The sequence below is a fragment of the Muscardinus avellanarius genome (genome assembly GCF_963383645.1).
Source record: "Muscardinus avellanarius genome assembly, chromosome: 2".
Classification (NCBI taxonomy): Eukaryota; Metazoa; Chordata; class Mammalia; order Rodentia; family Gliridae; genus Muscardinus; species Muscardinus avellanarius.
In genome coordinates, this window is record NC_137787.1 from 34,958,305 (window position 1) to 34,980,429 (window position 22,125).

General features: G+C 37.8%; 1 protein-coding gene across 2 annotated transcripts in view; it reads left to right on the forward strand.

The window, feature by feature from the left end:
• Nucleotides 1–330: 330 nt before the first annotated feature.
• The window catches only part of RAPH1 (Ras association (RalGDS/AF-6) and pleckstrin homology domains 1), a gene marked incomplete at both ends in the record, with an annotated part of 58,152 nt that continues 36,357 nt past the window's right edge, over nucleotides 331–22,125 (forward strand). Inside the window, 4 exons of one of the 2 annotated variants that reach the window (XM_080689007.1) lie at nucleotides 331–450; nucleotides 3,973–4,078; nucleotides 6,044–6,549; nucleotides 19,145–19,225. In XM_080689007.1, coding sequence (XP_080545133.1) covers nucleotides 331–450; nucleotides 3,973–4,078; nucleotides 6,044–6,549; nucleotides 19,145–19,225 — 813 coding nt within the window. The remainder of the gene's footprint in view (nucleotides 451–3,972; nucleotides 4,079–6,043; nucleotides 6,550–19,144; nucleotides 19,226–22,125) is intronic. The other variant, XM_080689008.1, reaches the window with a different exon arrangement.

Here is a 22,125-nt window from a genome sequence, read left to right on the forward strand (position 1 = left end):
CTTTGAACCTGTGCGATCCTCCTGTCTAAACCTCCCAAGCAGATTACAAGAGTGCACCACTTCGCCTGGCTTGTCATTTTTCTTACTGTTACTTTGATAACTTGATACAATTTATTTTCCTTTAACATCTTAAAAATTCGAGGCTTTGTTCCTTATCTCTACTCTCTTGTCGCTATCTCCATTAATGACTTCTAATTTTTAGTAATATAATTTCTAGTTTTGAAGATTTGACTTTAGAGGTTGCTATATATATATATCTATCAGTGTACATACTACATAATTTTAAAATTAAATTCTTAGCCACTCATTCAGTGCAAATGTCTCTTTCAGATGGAGCAGCTCTCAGATGAAGAAATTGACCATGGTGCTGAAGAAGACAGTGACAAGGAAGATCAGGACCTGGACAAAATGTTTGGAGCCTGGCTTGGGGAGCTGGATAAACTCACTCAGGTTAGCAGTAGTGCTTCAAAACACTGGTTGAGAGCTGGGGGTGGTGTTGCATGCCTGTAATCCCAGTATTTGGGAGGCTGAGAAAGAAGGTTTTCAGGTTCAAGGACAGCTCCAGCAATTTAGAAGATCCTCAGCAATTTAGCGAGACCCAAAAACAAAAAGTAGAGTTTTTTTCATTTTGTTTTATTGGACATTCAGTTAAAAAAAAAAAAAAAACACTATTCTCTAAGCCATGATACTTTTTAGAATAAAAGGGTATAATTTTTATTAAAGCGTTATTTAATACATTATAACTAATATATGAAAATGGTTGTATTTTTTAAGATAAATTTCATGGCAATGAGAACCAAACTTATTTTTTGTTAAATAATACCTTTGGGAAGCCGAGCGTGGTGGCGTACACTTGTAATCCCTGCGCTTGGGAGACTGAGACAGGAGGATCGCGCAGGTTCTAAGCCAGCTGTGCTGGCTTAGGAAACCCTGTTTCCAAATAAAAAGTATAAAATAGGTCTGGGAGTGTAGCCCGGAGGTAGAAGGGTTTACAGGAACCCCAGTACCACACACACAAAAAATAAAAATAAAAAACCTTTGGGAATGCATAAAGTCAAGATTCAATAATAAATGGAAAAGTGAGGTATTATAGTAGAAACTTAAAGTACTAGCCACTGTCTGTGGCTGAGATCATTTTGAAAGGCAGACATCTTTGAGACCATGATCTATTAATACTGAAACTTGGGTAGAATGTTTTCAGTCTTGCTAGGATTTCGTATGTAGCATTTTCTTTATCTGTTATCAGAAGTAACATTTTTATCAGGAATGTCAGATCTGTTTAATTCTTAGTTTGTTAATAAGTTAATTAGGCATAGAGATGATGACTAGACTGCAGTTCTTTGCTGCAAAGAAAGAGGAAACAAGGGAGAAAAAACAAAAGAATAGAACATAAATGAGGAATTATGTAAGGGGGAGCCAACATGTGGGGTGTTCCTGAGCAGGTGGTTTTATTGTTTTTACTTGAAGGAGAGGCCAAAAGGAAATGACATTTAGGTATCAGTTTAGATATACTAGATGGAGTAGGAAATCCAGGCTGATCCGCTGTAGACGCATTTCTGCTGGTTTGGTACTGTGTATTATCCTCTTTATTTTAAATTGCCTGACATATGTATGAAAAGCCATTCACCAAAAATGCTGGCTCCTAAACTGGTGCTGTGTTGTTCTTATCATATAAATCTGTTTTTAGAGAGAAAACAATGAAAATATTGTATAGTGTAACTTAATACTAACATTGCTTTTTAACACTGGAATTTTCAGGAAATAATTGATTTACTAAATAAGGGACTAAAACCTCAAATTTCTTGTTCATTTTATTATTTTAATTGACTAAAGTGTCACCTGTGCCCATATTCAGTGTTAATGATATTTTCAACACTATTAAATCAAATTTAAGTTTTAAGTGGATGGCATTTTTTTCTAAAGTAGTTTGTAAAATTTTGCAAATTGTGCATTTTTCTGGAAGGAAGGTTCATAGCTTTTACCATATTTTCAGCAACTGCTCCCAAAAAGCTAAAAGTCATCCTTTTAGGTAATCAATTTATCTTGGCCAAAGGTATCTTTCTCTTTGTTGCCCTAGAACCATGCACATGGGGGATAATTCTGATAAGTACCTGTTTATTTGAACTGGTAAATAGATTGACTTTTAATGTGTTTTCAGTTATGTTCAACTTATTAGGAGGAGGAAGAGGAGGAGTAAATAGTAGTATAAGTAGTGGTAGTAGTATTGTTATTATTTGCTCTACGGATTGAACCCAGGGACATTCTGCCTATAAGCTACACCACTAACCCTGTTTTTATTTTTTATTTTGAAACAATCTTGCTAAATTGCTGAGGCAGGCCATGCATGCCTGGCTAATATTTTAAAAAAAACTGATTCTAATATTTACAATACATTTAAATTAGCACTAAACTGAATTTCTTTTCCTTTTTTCTGAATTTGTTTTAAATATTCTTTTTCATAATTATAGAAAGGTTATATGAGTATCATTTAAAACCTGTTATCTCAATAGTTAGGAGGCTGAGACAGGAGGATCATAGGTTCACAGCTATCCTCAGCCACTTAGTGAAGCCCTCTGAAACTTAGATCCTGTTTCAAAATAAAAAATGAAGTATGACTGGGGGTAGCTCAGTACCTCCCCCCGCCACACACACACAGAGCGATGAGCTGGCAGCTCTGATGCATGCCTTTAACTCCAGTACTTGGGAGGTTGAGATAGGATAATTACAGATTTGTGGCCAGCCTCAGCAACTTAGCATAAAAAGCTGGGTGTATAGTTTAGAGGTAGAATAGTACCTGGGCTCAATCTCCAGTATCAAAAGCAAAAACAAACAATAAAAAGGGCAGTGAGGGCCAGGGATATAGCTCAGAGGTGAAGCATGTGTTTAGCATGCACAAAGCCCTGGGTTCAGTTCCCAAAGCCAAAAATAAATCTGAAGGTGGTAAGATAACTTACAAGTCACCCTTACCCCCTGTTGCAGGTATAACTCTGGTTTTGTCACATACACAGTGTAGCAAGATGATTTGCCCTCATTTTTATAGAGGGTGAAAAGCACAAGACTGTTCATCATTATGTGAAGTTATAGTTGCTTTGTCAAGGTCTTAGGTTTCACTATTTTTTTTTGTTTTGTTCTGTTTTGTTTTGTTTTGTAGTACTGAGGATGGAACTCAGGGGCATTCTACCTCCAAGCTACACCCGAGCCCTATTTTTTATTCTTTATTTTGAAACAAGGTCTCACTGAGTTCCAAAGGGCCTCACTAAGTAGCTGAGGCTGTCTGCGAACCACAATCCTCCTGTCTCAGCCTCTCAAATGCTGGGATTACAAGTGTGCACCACCATACCCTGTTAGGTTTCACTAGTTTTGAGTCAGGAACTGATTTTTATCTTCAGGGTACTAAAGAATGAGGCTCTTCTGACCAAAAACACATCCCTTTGAGGAAAGATATGAGAGAAAACTTCATGGTTTCTTTTTGTTTCTTAGCTTCTATATCTACCATTTTATTGTGAACATATATAAAATTAGAACAGTTAATAAGCTTGATGTATTTGAAAAGATATTTACTCTGCGTTATGACAATAATAAGCCTCAAGTACTTAAAAGTAAGTATGTATCTAGAAAATGAAATAACTATAGTGGAAATAATATGAAAACTTATTTACTTTTTCTTAAAGCTCTTACTTAGAAGAACTTTGGTTTTATTACTACATAACAGTTCACTTTTTTTTGGTTTTGGTTTTTGGTTTTGGTGGTACTGGTCCTGGAAGCCCTTCTACCTCCAGGCTACACTCCCAGACCTATTTTTATATTTTTATTTGGAAACAGGGTCTCTTAAGCCAGTGAGACTGGCTTCGAACCTGCGCGATCCTCCTGTCTCCGCCTCCATTTCACTTAAACATAAAGCAAGCTTTATTGATCTTTCTATGTAATTAAAACTTAAATTTTTAATATGACTTCTTGAATTTTATATTTTAGAGTTTGGATTCTGACAAGCCCATGGAACCAGTGAAAAGATCTCCTCTTCGCCAAGAAACAAACATGGCCAATTTTTCTTACCGTTTTTCCATATACAACTTAAATGGTAAGATGTAACTAAGTGAAGTGTAAAATAGTATACTAAACTGTATAATGTAAGAGCAACACAGCTACAGTATGAAATATAAAAGGATATAAACCAGGGGTGTTGGCACAGTCTTGGAATCCCAGTACTTGGGAGGCTGAGACAGGAGGATTGTAGGTTGTCAGCCAGTCTCAGCTACTTAGTGAGGCCCTAGGCAACTTAGTGAAACCCTGTTTCAAAATAAAGAATGAAATATAAGATTGGGAGTATAGCTCAGAAAAATGGCCCTGGGTTCATTCTCCAGTACTACAAATAATAAACAAACAAACAAACAATGAATGCTAAGTGTAAGGAGAATGCAATGGCTCTTGCCTGTAATCTCAGTACTTGGGAGGCTGAGGCAAAAGGTTTAAAGTTTCAAGGCTAGCCTAGGCAATTTAGTGAGATCCTGTTTTAAAGTAAAAAAAAGGGCGTGGTGTAGCTCAGTAATAGAATGTCCTGGGTTCAATCCCCAGTGCCACCAGCAAAAGAAAAGACTCAGTATAAAAAAGACATAATTTGTGCTTATTACTAATTCAGAATATCAGAAAAAAGCAAGCTGGACTATAACTGAAATAGTTTTCTGTCTGATTTTTAAAAAATATTTCATAAAGTACATATTCAGTTGGAACCCAACAGCAAACTTATTTCCGTTGTTTTTTCATTGGGTTTCAAGTCCAATGAATTTATTTGTAATTTTTACATCAGCCCTCTTTTTGTTTCCAGTTCTTCTGTTTTTAACATCTTTACTTGAGCAGTGAACATATTAGTAGAGCATGCCTGTGATCCCAGTACTTGGGAGATTGAGACAAGAGGATTGCAAATTTGGGGTCAGTGCAGAGTAACTTAGGAAGACCCCGTTTCAAAATAAAAAATAGGGATGAAAGGTATAGCTTAGAATACCCCTGGGTGTTCCATTCCTAATACAGAAAGGAATGAAGGAAGGAAAAACGGAAGGAAAAATCTTGGTGGAAAATTTCATGGAGGTATGTGTAGTTAATGGAATAGTATTTTTATCTTTATTTCATAACTTTAATTTCCTTGGTTACTAGAGGCTTGGGGGAGGGTTGTTTTGTTTTTAGTACTAGGGATTGGACCCAGGAGCATTCTGCCTCCAAATTATAACCCCAGCTCTTTTTATTTTGAAGCAGTGTCTTGATATGTTGGTGAGGGTTACACTAAGTTTCTGAGCTCGGTCTCCAACCTTTGGTCCTCCTGTCTCAGCCTCATAAATATTGAGATTATAAGTATACACCACCATGCCAGGCTAGAGCTCTTAAAAGATAGATTAAATGCTTCTAAAAGTTTCTCTTGGAATTTAAACCAAGCAAAAAGATATTAAAAATTGTGTGTGTGTGTGTGTGTGTGTGTGTGTGTGTGTGTGTGTGTGTGTGTGTGTTTCGCTGGGGATGGAACCCCGGGCCTTCTACCTCCGGCTATATCCCCAAACCTCATTTTTTATTTGGAAGCAGGGTCTCATTAAGTTGTAGAGAGCCGCCGGCGTGGGCGTGGTGGCGCACGCTTGTAATCCCCCACACTTGGGAGGCAGAGACAGGAGGATCGTGCAGGTTCGAAGCCAGCCTCACTGGCTTAAGAGACCCTGTTTCCCCAAAAAAAAAAAAATGGTCTGGGAGTGTAGCCTGAAGGTAGAAGGGTTTCCAGGAACCCCAATACCACCAAAAAAAAAAAAAAAGTTGTAGAGAGCCTCACTAAGTTGCTGAGGTAGGTTTCAAACCTGTGATCTTCCTGTTTTAGCTTCCCAAGTACTGAGGTTATAAGCGTGCGCTCCCAGCCCCTGCTAGAAATACTTTGATTTACTTTCAGCCCAATAGTATAAATTTGCTTGTGTCTTCCCCTGCATTTAATTGATTTATAATAGCATAAAATTTATTTATAATAGAATGTATACATTTTGATTGTTTTGGAAATGTGTGTTTTTCTTTGCAGAAGCGCTGAATCAGGGAGAGACTGTGGATCTGGATGCCCTGATGGCTGATCTTTGCTCTATTGAGCAGGAGCTTAGCAGTATTGGTTCAGGAAATAGTAAACGTCAAGCCACAGAAACAAAAGCTACTCAGAAATTATCTGCCAGCCGACATATATCAAAACATGGCACCTTGAAAGGAGTATCTTCTTCATCTAATAGGATAGCTAAACCTTCCCATGCTAACTATTCCCTGGATGACATCACTGCACAATTAGAACAGGCCTCATTGAGCATGGATGAGGCTGCACAGCAATCTGTACTAGAAGATACTAAGCCCATAGTAACCAATCAGCACAGAAGAACCGCATCAGCAGGCACAGTGAGTGATGCTGAAGTGCGCTCTATTAGTAACTCTTCCCGTTCAAGCATCACTTCTGCAGCCTCTAGCATGGATTCTTTGGATATTGATAAAGTGACACGTCCTCAAGAATTGGATTTAGCACATCAGGGGGAGCCAATTACTGAGGTAAATAGATGGAACTTTTTTGCCCCTGAAATTTTAGTATTAAAATAGTGGGAAATGATTTTAAAAGAATGTCATCTTAGTTAACTTTCTTAGTTTCTAGTACATTTAAAATTTGTCCAAATTATTTCTCAGCAGTGTTTTAAAACCAGACTACAGAAGAAACACATCATCATATAAGACAGTGTCATAAAGATGATTTAGAAGAGATTTAGTTTCTTTTAAAATTCTTTTGACTTTTTGGAAGTTTTTAAATTAATATTAGTTATCTCATAAGATTAACTATATTGAAATGTGGTTTTGCAATGCCGCTAATAGTTACTAAGAGCCAGACCTGAAAGTGCATGCCTGTAATCCCAGTACTTGAGAGGCTGTGACAGGAGGATTGCAGGTTCATGGCCAAACTCAGCAACTAAGTGAGACCGTTTCAAACTAAAAAATAAAATAGGGCTGGGGATGTAGCCCAGAGGTAGAATGCCTCTGAGTTCAGTTCCTAGCACTACCACCACCAAAATAAAAGTTACTAAGTTGATAATAATTGCTTTTAATGTATCTTTTTAAGTGAGAACATAAGAAAAACAGTAATTTCCCCACTGTAGTCCTCTAAGATTCTAGTTTTCAGAGCTGACTCCATTTTACTGTCAAAGAATCAGTATAGTATAATGGAAAGAACTATTGGGCTCAGGAAACTTGGTTCTGGGCTTTTTCTTTGCCACTCATTCATGGGACCTAAGCAAGTTATTCAACCTTTCTGCTCATTAAAGTGGAATTAGAGCTGGGCATGGCAGCACATGCTTGTAATCCCAGTACTTGAGAGGCTGAGACAGGAGGATCGCAGGTTCGTAGCCAGCCTCAGCTACTTAGTGAGGCTCTCTGCAACTCAGACCCTGTTTCAAAATAAAGAATAAAAAATAGGGCTGGGGATGTAGCTCAGAGGTAGAATGCCCCTGGGTTCAATCCCCAGTACTGGGGAAAAAAAGAAAAAGAAAAAGAAAAAAATGGAGCTAGTACTACTTGGTCTACCTTCCTCATAAAGTGATTCAGAGAATCAAAGGTGATGTATATGAATAGATTTTTTAAAAAGATGACGTTTTTCTGAATGTGATGGGGTGAGGGTAGGATATGGATTTATGATAATTTTTTTTTTTTTGTGTGTGTGTGTGTGTGTGTGTGTGTGTGTGTGTGTTACTGTTGATGGAACCAAGTACCACACCCACACACCTTCGAGCTGCACCCCCAACCCTATTTTTTTTCTTTATTTGGAAACAGGATCTCACTGAGTTGTAAAGGGCCTCAGTACTTGAGACCCGGATCCTTCTGTCTCAAGCCTCCCAAATGCTGGGATTACAAGGGTATGTCACCATGCCGGCGCATGATAATAAATTTAATAAAAAGGTTAGTGAAAGAGAATTCTTTGGTTTTTTGTTTTTAGGAAGATGACAATTCTTAGCCAGGAGTGGCGGCACATACCTGTAATCCCAGTACTTGGGAGGCTGAGACAGGAGATCACAGATTTGCAGCCAGCCTCAGCAATTTATTGAGGCCCTCAGCAACTTAGGCCCTATTTCAAAATTTAAAAATAGAGCTGGAGGTGTAGCTTAGCTCAGAGGTAGAATTACCCTGGGTTTAAGGAATTTTAGAAAATTTTAAAATTTATTATCTGTTATTTGACATTACTGGATTTTTTTTTCTTCACAAAAGATTTGATTCTTTAGATTAAGTTGCATTAGTTATTCTTGGCACTTACCATGTACCTAGCTTTGTTCTAGGTACTATGAAGCATAAAGAAACATGAATCATGGTGGTATAGAGATTTGAAATTTAGCAAATCACATCAATCTAAAAAATAAAATTTCATTAAAGTGAAAGCTTATCTAAGTGGTATATATTGCATAGAGAGCTTGAAAACAGGTCTCTCTTTTATGAAGAAACCTTATTTTTTACATATGATATCCAAAACTATTTAGTACAGGTTACTTGTCATTTCATGTGTTTTAGATATACCTGCTAAATTTGAGCAATATTTTATTTACTTGTTTGTTTATTTATTTATTTATTTAGTGGTACTGGGGGTGGAACCCAGAAGCTATTCTCAGACCTATTTTATACCTTATTTGGAAAGAGGGTCTCACTAAGTTGCTGAGATCCTCACTCAGTAGCTGAAGCTGGCTTCGAACCTGTGCGATCCTCCTTTCTCAGCCTCCCAAGTGCTGGGATTACAAGCCTGCACCACCATGCCCTGCTGAGCAATATTTTATTAAAGACGAGTTTTTTTCATCATTCTTGTCTCATATGTTGATATTACTTCCTTCCTGTCATTTTGAGTTGGGTCAAGGTACATGAGGACAGGTCATGAATAATTATTAAGGACATTCTGATATGTGTGTCTGTCTGTTTTTTCATAAAACACATTTATAAAAGTTCAAATAGTATAAGGGCAAATAAAGTAAAAAGCAAACTCTCCTAGCAAACACTTCGAATGGTATTAGTGATGCAAAATCCATGGGCAGGGATTCCATGTTCAGTGGTATAAATCTTGTTTGTGTATATAGTACTGAGGATTGAACCACCAGGAGCATTCTACCTCCAAGCTACATCCCCAGCGCTATTTTTAATTCTCTATTTTGAAACGGTCTCACTAAATTGCAGAGGACCTCACTAAGTAGCTGAGGCTAGCTTCAAGTATGTGGTCTTCCAGTCTCAGCCTCCCATATACTGGATTTACAAGTGTGTATCACCATGCCCAGCCTATTTTAATTTTGATTTTGAAATGAAGTCTCCCTAAGTTGCAGAGGGCATAACTAAATTGCTGAGGCTGGCCACGAATCTGCGATCCTCCTGACTCAGCCTTCTAAGTACTGATATTACAAGCATTCCCATCATGCCCAGCTTGACATAATGTTTAATATAATACTTTAGGTTTGATGAGTAAACCAGAAATAAAACAGAGAACGGATTTAAAGTCTTACCTGACTTGTTCTTTTACCTTACACAGAAGGATAGATAGGTGGCTTAACAAGCCCAGAACTTGCTTTAAAAATGCTTTTCTGGGTGTACTTTGTTCTGATCAAGTAAACTAAAATATGCTCTTTAGATCCAAAACCTATGTATCAGATTATCCTTAAATTCAAATACAGATTTCTAAAATTTTAATTAGCTTTTCATGCATAGAGTTAAGTAGTTCTATTAAGAACATTTAGAGTCAAGTAGTTCTGTGAAACTTTTCTACTCTTTTAGTCAGTTCTTATGTTATCTACCTGTATATTATTACATCTACACTTATGTCACTATTTCCTCATCTCCCCCCCCACCCCCCCCCCCCGTTGTATGTGTTGTCCCCTGGCTTCTCTAGAAGATGAAGATGTAGCTGTCTTTGGTCAGTTCTCACTTCTCCCTTCCAGTTCCACCATCCTTCCTTTATATTTTGAGGGGTTAATATTCCTTTATGTTAAAATGACAATGTACTCACAGTTTGCAGCAAAACTGTGCACGCTTACTAATATTCTTTCTGGGACATAATTTTTTTTTTCCAAAACTCAGAGTTAATCTTTAGATTTCAAGAATATTTAATTGTATTTTTATTTATCACTATTTCAACTCTAAATTTTCCCCATTGATCTCATCTTCTAAAAAAATTCTTTTTCTTTTTATAGCCTCTGCTTTAGGATTGTTTTTAAGTCTTCTTTTTTCAGACTGGTAATCTTCTGCCAAGAAGATTCTTTTCAATCTTGTGCCTGTGGAGACATATGCCTAACTGCCAGTATTTTAGCAACTCATCTGAGAAATAAATGGGTTTGGACATGAGGCTAGTCCCGTGTTCAATATGTGAACTTGGTCTGTTCCTTCTAGGTCAGTATTTCTCCACCATCAGCACCACTGGCAGGTGGTTTTCTGTTGTGAGGGGCTGCCCTGTGCATTGTAGGATGCTTAGCTGCATCCCTGGCCTCTGCTCTCTAGATGCCAGTAGTGCACCCTTCCCTTGCAGCTGTGACAACTAAAAATGCAGATACCACTACATGTTCCCTGCAGAACATCACCACGTGTGACAATCACTATACCATGTAGAGATTAACAGTAGATCTGAGCCACATTTTTCATGGAAAATGACCTTAGGTTTTCCTTTTCCCGAAAACATACTGAATTAAGATAAAATATAGAGTATCTCGAAGTAATCATGTTTATTTTAATATTGAGTGCATATAGACCAGGAAGACTGTCCATGAACAATGTAAATCTGAAAAGACGCAGACCTTGACTTCCTAGTGTGGAGTGTAATTCTTAAAAATGAGCAGGAGTTGTGGAACCCATATTCATTGGCTTTTACAAGATACTACTGGTTCTTGTGGAGCGTGAAGTTTCTCTGAGCCATGGGGGTTTTTGTAATTGCCCACATGGTCTTTTTTCTTTATAAAAACCTTATAATGAGCTGTCATTTATGGGTCCAAAAAAGGATCCTGGTGGACAGTAGGAACTCCTCTGAAGATGACTTGTCTGGTGGTAGCTTGCCAGCATTTTGATTTTGTCTCTGTAGAACTGAGTGAGTGAACCCCATGCCAAGCAGTGGTCTCAACGATCCTATGCATGAATGTCAATCTGAACCTGAGACCACTGCTAATGAGCAAGTAAAGGAAAGAACCTGGGAATTAACTGCTTTCTTAAATATACTTTCTACCAATCTTCCTGCTTCTAATCCCATTGTCACCTCTGATGCCACTTTTGGGGATTTTGAAGTTACGTGGTATAAATTGGGGTGCAACTCTGCTTTTTTTTTTTGAGTCTGCTAAGTTGGTTACCACTCAGCTATATGCTTTCTAGTTTACAAGAGTTGTCACTGTTTTCTTGTAAATTCGTCATTAATAAAGCCCCCCCCTTTGTTTTAATGGTATTTCAAGGAAATACCTTAGCCATTCCTTTCAGTCTTTCTAGAATGCTTACTGCCCATATATAGATAGACAGGGAAGGAAAGAAGGAAGGAGGGAGAGAGGGAGGGAGGGAGGAAACATGGAAACATCCTGAATCAGGTGAAGGAAGGAAACATCCTAAAATCAGGTGTTTTCTATCAGTCTTTGTCAGTAATGCCACAACTGGAGTATGTTATGAGAAGCTTTTTGTTGACAGTTTCTGATAAAGAGCAAGAAAGTACCATATCAAGTCATTTCAGGATTCAAGTTATCTTTATCCCACATCTCTCCCCTGAACTCCAGGTACATCCAGCCCTTTTCCTAATCAATATCTCTATTTGGATGTCTAACAGACGACTTATCATCTAAATCTGAACCCCTGGTCTTTTCTCAAGTTTACTTGCCCCATATCTTTCCATATCGGTTATTGGCTCTTTGCGTCTTCTTATCTTTTTCTTTTCACCTTCCTTCCCATTTAGCAGCAGATTCTGTTGGCTTTACCTTCAGAATATACCCAGAATCTGATCATTGCTTCACTGCCACTAAGCCAATATGATCTTGAACTAGATTTTTGCAATAGCCTCCCAATTGGTTTTCCTGTGTTCACCCTCCTCTTAATGGGATCATCCACACTGCAGCCAGAATGATTCCATTTACAGGTAAGTGAGATCATTTCTTTCCAAACTTAGAAGCTTTGAAAAATTCCTGCAGTGGCCTTCAGGGCCTAACCAGATCTGCAAACCCTCTTTTTCTTTTCTCGGCCAACCATACTGCCTTTTTTTTTTTTTTTTTTTTTTTTTTTAACCAGCAATTAGTCTACCTTGGAACCTTTGCATGTGTTTCCTTGCCTGAATGCCCTTCCCCATTTATCTATATGATACCCCTTACCACCTTGAGGGGTTTATTTGTATGTCCCTTTCTCATTGAGGTTTTCTTTGATTATAGTCTTTGAAAATCAAACTCTCCCTTACCTTTGCCTTATGATTATATATATATTTGGAGGGGTAAATGGTTTATTGGAAGCAGCAGGGAATAAGGAAAGATGGCTGAACACCCCAAAGGGGCTGTCGGAACTCTGGGGTCCAGCAACTGCCTTCAGGACAATACTTGGGAGTAGCCCAAGCCGAATGCCTTCAATTACAGGTTGCTTTCTTCCAGAGTCCACACGATCTGCCAGAAAGGAATAGGGAAAAGTGGCCGAACACCCCAAAGGGTCTGTCGGAGCTCTGGTGTCCAGTAGCTGCCTTCAGGTTACTACCCGTGTGTCGCCCGAGCCAGGTGCCATCAGTTGCAAACTACTTTCTCCCAGGGTCCACACGATCTGCCAGAAAAGAGATGCAGGTCACCCTTGGGGCCTTGGTCGGCCTTGATGTCCAGCAGAGGCCTTCAGGTCACTACCCTAGTGTAACCCGGGCCACATGCCCTCAATTGCACCCTGCCTTCTCTCAAGGCTAACCAACGCAACCTGCAAGAGAGAGAAAAGCTCCCCAAAAGGGGAGGGGGTCCCTGAGAGGGAAAAACCCGCTTATGATTATATTTTTTCTCCCCTTTCTGTTTTATTTTTCCTACTAGTGCTTATCAATGTACTCTATACTTTTTTTATTTTGTTCATCTATATCCTTCCAGACCACTTCTGGTCTAAACCTGTTCATGAGGAAAAGGTTTTTCATTATTTTTATTCCTAGTGTAGCAATACCACCTAGAAGAGTATTTGGCTCTTAAGCACTAAAATATTTGAATGAATAAATGCATGTGTGTATTCCATCCACTGTGTACCTAGAAGTCTGCATTCTAGTTGTCAGGAATTGTATTTTTTTCAAGATGGTAATTAGAATGCCATAAGTGAAGTTAGTATGTGAAAACTAATAGTGAAACTTCTTGTTTTCACAACTAAGTTCTCCAAAGGCAGTAATTGTACTTGTTATAGAAAAATGTAGGATAGAATACTTTTACTAAATTTAGTAGTATAAATACCAGTTAGAAGAATCCGTTTAGATCAAATGGTACTGTTTTATACTGGGTACATGGGTACATGAGTACTCAAATGGCTAACCTAAAAGTAATACGGTGGCTCTTCTTTGCTTCCTTTTCTCTGAGAGCCACCAGCGTTAGATGCAGTACAATTCCACATCCAAAAGTATCTTTCTCCTTTGCTTTTTTCTTTCTTAGATTTTAGTAAGAATACTATGATTCCAAGTGCTCTTCACATATGCTGTCTCATCCAGCCTTCATATTATTCCTTTGGTTAGGTGCATTCTTTCATCCAAGAAGCTAAGACTGAAAAGATTAGGTAGGTCAAGTGACTGAGAAATATGTATTTGAATTTCAGAGCCACAGTATCTGCTTTCTGATTTTCATCAAAATCTTAACCTGGTTGGGTGGTAAAAGTGTTTATTTCCTGAATGTTAAGAAATATTTTAGCTTAAGAATATTCTCCTTGGATACATGTAAAAGTGAATTATAGAATAATTTAAATCAGTATTCCTTCTAATTCCATTAGCAATAATGATTGTTAGTCTTTAAAATTAGAATTCACTGTAGTTGAAATAAAGACTTTATTTTTTAGTCATTGTTGTGGAACTTTTATTCATGTTACAATAAGATGATACATTTTAATAAGACAACAGTTTGTAAACTTAAGTGGCAATTGCCTGTTTTACTTTTTTATTTATTTATTTTTGGTACTGGATTTTGAATCCAGTAGTATTCTACCTCTGAGCTACACCCTCAGCTCTATTGCATTTTTATTTTGAAACAGGGTCTTACTGGTTGATGAGGCTGTCTTCAAACCTGTGATCCTCCTGTCTCAGCCTCCCAAGTACTGGGATTACAAGCGTGTGCCACCATGCCTGGCATTGCATGTTTTAAATGTCCTATAAGATACAATTTACAGAATAAAGGTTAACACTAAAATGTACATTGTATTTTTGTTTTCTGGTGAGATTTAACCTTTAGTAATTCTGTTTAAATTTTTATATTTATATAAAATTTTATATTTGAAATTTTATATTTGAAAAATATTTTTAAATGAAGTTTCTAAAGCTATCATTTTACACAGGTTCAAAAGGTTTTGCTGAATTCAAAGAACACTTGATGATTTTTATGTTTTAATGGGAAAAATTGCCTAGTGGCTTAGTTATTAAAACTTGAAATTATGACTTCTTTATTCAGGGTTACTAGGTGAAAATTTTAATGGATATACTGTTGATGTTAAAACATGTGCTACAGCAATGGATATCATTGTTTCAATGCAACTTCTCTATTTCTTCACCTTCTAGAACTATTTCAAGAGCTAATTTGTATAGAAACTCTTACATATTCAGATTGGAGTTACTAATTTTGCATTTATTCCAGCTACCTTTCTTATAAAATCCTAATGGCTTCATTTCATAAAATTTATCCTTGTGTATTAACTTGGTATTTAATTTCAGATTTTTGCTGCTTAGTAAAATTAAATAGCAGAAGCTATCAGATAATAAGAGCTGAAGGTTTGGTGAAAGCCTGGGGAAAGGTCTAAAACATATTCTCCCAGTCAACACTGGCATATGTGCCCTGATTTATATTATGTGTATTTCTTGGAAATCTGTATAGGTTTTCTTCTCTGCAGAAGTAAAATGTCCTTATTTGGTTTTAGGTCTGTTTTGTTTTGGGATTTGTGGAAGACTAGTAAAGGACTTTAAAACACATTGCACGCACACACACACGTGCACATTTGTAATCCCAGTACTTGCAAGCCTGAGACAAGAAGATTGCAGGTTTGTAGCCAGCCTCAGCTACTTAGTGAAGCCCTCTGCAACTCAGTGAGACCCCATTTCAAAATAAAGAAAAAAAAATGGGCTGGAGGTGTAGTACAGAGGTAAAATGCCCCTAGATTCAAATTTCCAGTACCCTAAAGAAACCAAGAATATAAATATTAATTTGTTTTTAAAGTTAATAGGGTCTATAAAATAGAAAATAAATGGTTTTAAAAACATTCAAGCATTAACTGGCTGTTTAACAGGCAGTAAAAGGAAAACTAAGGGGGGGGGGCAAGCATGGTGTTCCACACCTATATTCCCAGTACTTGGGAAGCTAAGACAGGAGGATCACAGGTTTGAAGCCAGCCTTAGCAACCTAGGCTGTCAGCAACTTAATGAGATCTTATTTCCAAATAAAAAATAAATAAAATGGAGCTGGGGGTGTAGCCTGGAAGTAGAAGGCCCCTGAGTTCCATTCCTAGTACCACAAAAAAGGTGGGTTTGGGAGGGATAGAAATACAAGCTGCTATACAAGTGTTTCTTCTTTGTTTGGCATTGTACCTTGTTTTTTTTTTAACACATTAACTCTACACAACACCTTGTGAAGTAACTACTATTACCTCGTTTTACAATGAAAGGAACTGAGGCAGAAAGTAAGTATATAACCTGCTCAAGGATTCGAACCCATTCTAGCTCTAGAGCTCAGATCACCATATCATGCTACTTTATCATAGAATTGAAGAAGAGTTTGGATGAAAGTAGACTAGTGAGAACACTCAGAGCCAGACCTAAAGACTGGACCAAATAGACAGGAGGAAGAAAAGTCAGGTTGATGCAGTAACATCCCCATCTTGTGGTGTTTTAGTGTATTTTAAAAAATATTTTAGTTTAAAATTTAACAATTCTAAGTAAATTAAGGCTTAACTAAAATTCAGACGAGGTTTGACAGTTTCCCAGAATAACAACATGCAATTATTTATTGCTTATAGCAACCCTTAGATATAAATGTTGTATTTACTTTCATTTTACATACGAGGAAATAGGTTAAATAACCCCAAAATCACACTGCTTGTAAATGGCCAAGATGGGGCCCGAACCACACATTCCATTCTCAGAACCCGTATTCCTCATCATTATGCTATCTTTATTTTTAACTGAATACTTGTGAAAAAGGCATGCATGTGTTAGTAAAAGATGAATACTTCTGTTTTGGTGACAAAGTGGATGCATATGCCTCTACCTCTTTTTTCTAATTGCAGTCTAAAGTATTAGCTATTATGAGGAAGTGATTTATTGGTAAAACCACTACTTTGGTACAAGACCTTTTCTTGATAATGGTTTGGTTTCTATGTTTAGATTAATGCTTTTCAATATATGTCCTCCCAGTACTTCATTTAACAGTTATAATTCAAGAAAGGGGTGAAGCAGAAGTTTGTGGAGAGGTGTTGTGTTTTGTTTTTTAAAGATTGGTAGAGAATTTGATAACTTACAACACAAATGAAAGTTGGGAACTGAGAAAGTTTTTTTTTTTTTTTTTTTTTTTGGTGGTACTGGGGTTCCTGGAAGCCCTTCTTCCTCCGGGCTACACTCCCAGACCTATTTTATATTTTTGAAACAGGGTCTCTTACGCCAGCACGGCTGGCTTCGAACCTGCGCGATCCTCCTGTCTCTGCCTCCCAAGCGCGGGGATTACAAGCGTGCGCCACCACGCCCGGCCGGAACTGAGAAAGTTTAAAGTCAAATTTATATGGAGAATCTCCTGTTCACTTTTCCTATATTGTCTTTTTGTTGTTGTTTTGCAGTACTGGGGATGGAACCCAGGGGCATTCTACCTCTGAGCTACACCCCCAGCCCAGCCCTATTTTTTATTCTTTATTTTGAAACAGGGTCTCGCTGAGTTACAAAGGGCCTAAGTAGCTGAGGCTGCGTGAACTACGATCCTCCTGTCTCAGCCTCCCAAATGCTGGGATTACAAGCGTGTGCCACCACGCCTGGCTCTACATGTTTTGAGTATAGCTTTTAAATTTATGTAAGTAATGATAATACACAAAGTTTAGACTTGGGGCAGGCAGAGTGACACTCACCTATAATCCCAGTACTTTGGAGGCTAAGACAAGAGAATTGCAGGTTCAAGGCCCGTCTCCGAAACTATAAATACTACATTCCTTTTCGTCTTTGCTAACGTAACCAAAAAATAACTTAATCTTTGTTTTTCTGTATACTGCTTTGTATTGTTTTTGCCATTTCACTACTATACTCGTTTTTATAAGGATGCATTAAATTGTAATAACGACGTCGTCACATCACGCTGGTGAATATGGTACACAGTCTGTTGAATTCTTTAAGCTTTTGGAAATACATAATGGGAACGTATACAGGACTGAGTGGAGAAAACAGATTTTTAAAGATATTTTGTTTTGGAATGTCAAACACTTAAAAACTTGAAAGAATAGTAGTACAAAGAATTCATGAAGTTCACTAGCCAGATTCAGGGGTTTTTAACATTTGCCACGTTTATCATTCTTTTTATATGTGCATTTTTTTTCTTTGAATCATTTGAGGACTGGTTACATTTGTCATTGCCCTTTAACCATTACACTTCAGTTTTTATTTCCTATGACAAAGGATATTGAAAAATACAGATTTTTTGTTAGCCCTCTTGTCACTCTAGGATTGAAACAGTGCTATAGGACCTGTTTAATGAGAAGACAGAGGTAAAAAGCAAAGTCTTGATTTTGCCAAGCAGAAATAATTATGCATTCTATAAAAATTGAGTACCTAGGCACAGTGCTGGGCTGCAAGGGATAAAATGGATTATAATACACAGTGTCTTTATGAGGTTGCAATCTAGTGTATGGGAGGGAATTATAGACAGGCAATTGCAGTACAATATAGCAAATACTGTGATAGGAAGGACAAACCTTTTTGATTGAAAGATCATTGGTGACTTTGAGAAGAAATGATAAAAAATGCATTATAACTCAAAGGATGAAGCCTTCAGGGGAAAGGAAAGAATGCAGGAAATTAAGGGATTAGTGGGTGGCTAGAAGTAAAGAAGCTATTTAGCATGAATTCTGGAAATTTGGCAGTGCAGAGGAGAAAATGATAGTGTAACAAGAGGAAGCTAATCAGAAGAGTTGAACGTTGTGGCCTGGCCTGCTCAAGGATCAGACTTGACACTATTGGAAGAGCAATGGGTGGGATCTGAGATGTGCTTAAGCTCTTAGGGGAAGAAATCTGTTTATTCATGTAGAATTACAGGGAAGATTGAGAAAGAATATGGATTTAGTTAGAGGATACATGTTAATGATGCAGATCCTCACAGTGGATGTACTTTTCTTAGTAAAGGTAGCAAGTGAAGTCATGTGAAGGGCTGGAAGGGAAAAGCTTGAAGAGCATGGAGACTTAGAGTGTGCGTGTGCGTGCGTGTGTGTGTGTGTGTGTGTGTGTGTAAGGGGTACTGTCTGTTGAACCCACAGGATTTCTACCTACAAGCTACACCCCTAGCCCTTTTAATATATGTATATATTTTTGAGACATGGTCTCTCTCTAAGTTATTGTCTTGCTAAGTTGCTGAAGTTGGTTTCAAACAGTCCTCCTGTCTCAGCCTCCCAGGTACTGGGATTATAGGCATGCACCACTTAGAATGGGCTTTGAAAGGATGATTTAGTGGAGTGAGGGGAGATTAGGAGTACTGCCACATGATGGTCAGTGTCAAGTTTTGGTTCATTAGCATGAATTGATATTTGACAGTGTTTTTGCATAGTGCTTCCATGGTACTATATTGTCTAGAAATAGAGTGAGGTTATTATCAAGGGTTAGGATAATGAAATGTATTTGCATAGAACTATACATTACTATGTTGTTTCATTTCACTGCTCTTTTCCTCTTGCATGAGAAGGTGAGCTGCCCTCTTCATCTCCTATATCTGTCATTTTCTTCCTTCCTCCATTTTCACAGCATGCTCTTTCTCTGAGATGTCCCAGCAAGCAGGCCAAGCGTCATATTGACTTCAACGAAGAACAGGCTGAGCTGACACCTGTAAGTTTTGTGAACATGTCAGAGGACTCTAAATATCCATAAAGAGGAATGCATTCATTAGAACTGTAAATGACGAAACCTTGTCATATAACCTTAATATCTCAAGTAAAAATTAAGCTTAAACAAGCAAATCAAATAAACTTTATCACATGATTAATATTTTGTATTGGAACCTGAAACCACATGGTTTCTTTTTTTTATTCTGAAGCTAAGGGCTTTTATTGGTTTCTTAAGATATTAATAGATTAGCTGTTCTTCAGGATGGGGCTATGAAGTGGAATGACTTCTGCAGTGATGCTTCACCAGAAATCTATTTCACTTTAGAAATCAATTCTCTGGTCAGTAGATGCCTCAGAGCCGCACTGTCCATATGGTAGCCACCAGTCACATGGCTGTTAAATACTTAAAATGTGATTATTCCAAATTGAGATGTGCTATCAGAATAAAATATGCACTGGATTTTGGAGAGTTAATGAAAAAAGAATGTAATATTTCATATGGATTTATTAATTGCTAGTTGAAATATTTTGGGCATCTTTGGTTAAATGAAATGAACCACTTCAGTGGTGTTATACTTTTTTTTTTTTTTGGTACTGGGGATTGAACCCACAGGCATTCTACCTCCAAGCTACAGCCCCAGCCTGATTTGGAAACAAGGTCTCACTAGGTTGCTGAGAGCCTTGCTAAATTGCTGAGGCTGGCTTTGAACCTGCAATCATCTATCACAGCCTCCCAAGTACATGAATTACATGCATGCACCACCATGCCTGGCTACATTTTTATACCTTTTAAATTAGTATGGCAGCCCAGCACAATGGAACATGCCTATAATCCTAGTACTTGAGAGGCTAAGACAGGAGGATTACAGGTTCAAGGCCAGCCTTAGCAACTTAGTAAAACCTGTCTTTAAAATAAGTTCTGGGGTGTAGCTTGGAGGTAGAATTCCCATGGGTTCAACCCAATACCAAAAAAAGAATTTGGTGTGGCTACTTGAAAATTGTAAATTACATTTGTGGCCTGCATTATATATCCACTGGATGGTGCTGCTTTAGCTTTATTTGTGAAGCATAAGTAAAATCCTAAATTTCTTAACCTACCCAGCTAAATCAGGTTTTTACTAATGCTCACTCCTGTCCTTTAAAAGCAAGAAGCTGTACATGGTGGCATAGGATTGTGATCCCAGTAATTGGGAGACTGAGACAGGAGGATCACAGGTTCAAGGCCAGCCTCAGCAATTTAGGAAGACTCAGCAACTTAGGAGGACCCTATTTCAAAGTTAAAAAAAAAAAATAGGGCTGGGATGATAGCTCAGAGATAGAGTAACCCTGACTTCAATTCCTAGCATCTCCCTCCCACACACATATATAGCGAAATACTGGTAGTCTCCCAATGAATTGATTTTATAACCCACTAATAAGTTATATGCTGCTGAATGAAAAACACTTTCCCAATCTCACTTTTAGTCCCCCCTCCAACACTCTTTAGTGTCAACCATACTTAATAATGCTCTTATTTGTTCTGCTTAAGTAGTAGTTCTCAATCCTTTTAGTCCAAACACACCCTTTTTATGATAATCTACAATCCCATTTTTACCACCCTACATGAAATTCATAGTGAGTCATCTACCTACATACCTGCTTTTATAATTGAATATAAGGGCATAATACCTAGTATGAAGAGGAATAAAAATAATTTATGATAAAAATATCTATTTGAACTTGTAGATGCTTAGATATCACTCCAAACTCTCCTTCTTATAATCAGGCACTTAGAATTTTAGTAAAGCAAGGAAATTAGAGTTATTTTGTTTTAAATGAGTACAGGAGCCGAGCGTGGTGGGGCACGCTTGTAACCCCAGCACTTGGGAGGCTGAGGCAGGAGGATCGTGGTTTGTGGCTAGTCTCAGCTACTTAGTGAGGCTCTTTGCAATTCCTTGAGACTCTGTTTCCAAATAAAGAATAAAAATAGGGCTGGGGGTGTAGCTCAGAGGTAGAATGCCCCTGGGTTCTATCCCCAGTACCACAAAATAAATTTTAAAAAAATAAGTGTAGGAAAAAGCAGAGATGATTGGACCCCAGAATTAAAATATGTTCATGGTAACAGCAGACATAACCTACTAAATGATAAGCAAAAGGGGGAAATAATATTTTGTGTATGTGTGTGTGTTTTACTAGGAATTGAACCCAGGGGCATTCTACTTCTGAGCTACACTCCACACTGCCTCTTACTCATCCTCAGGACTAAGGTTTTTCAGAAATACTTTACTAAGCTCCTAAACTCCTAATTTTGGTGTAGGTATTTACCTCCTACTTACTCCCATGCTACCTAATACATTGTTTTGTAGTGGTTCTGTATCTAACACAATCTCAGTTCTTTTTTTTTTTTTTTTTAAATTCTACCTCCAAGCTGTACTTCAGCCCTATTTTATTCTTTTATTTTGAAACAGGACCTCACTAAGTAGCTTCAGGCTGGCTGCAAACCTGCGATCCTCCTGTCCCAGCCTCCCAAGTACTGGGACTATAAGCAGGCGCCTCCATGCCCAGCTTCACAATCTCAATTCTGAGGGGCCTTTCTCTGTCACCTTTGCATGTCTGGGCCTGGCATAGTTCCAGGCTCAAAATTAGAACCTAAAAAAATAGTTGATATATGAAAGGAAGAAGAAAAATGAAAAAAGAAAAATCCATAAAATGGATTACATGTAAGCCTCTAATTTTGTATAGTGAATAGAAGAAAATAGAGGTGTTGTTGATAGGACTAGTTCTGTGCATTTTTGTTAATTAGCAATATGTACCAAAACTAAAGGCTGATGGGACATCCTGCCCAGACCATTGTCCTGTCCTGCCGTCTCAGTATTTCACTTATACACCAAAACTACATAGCACTCTTTTTATCCTCCTTCC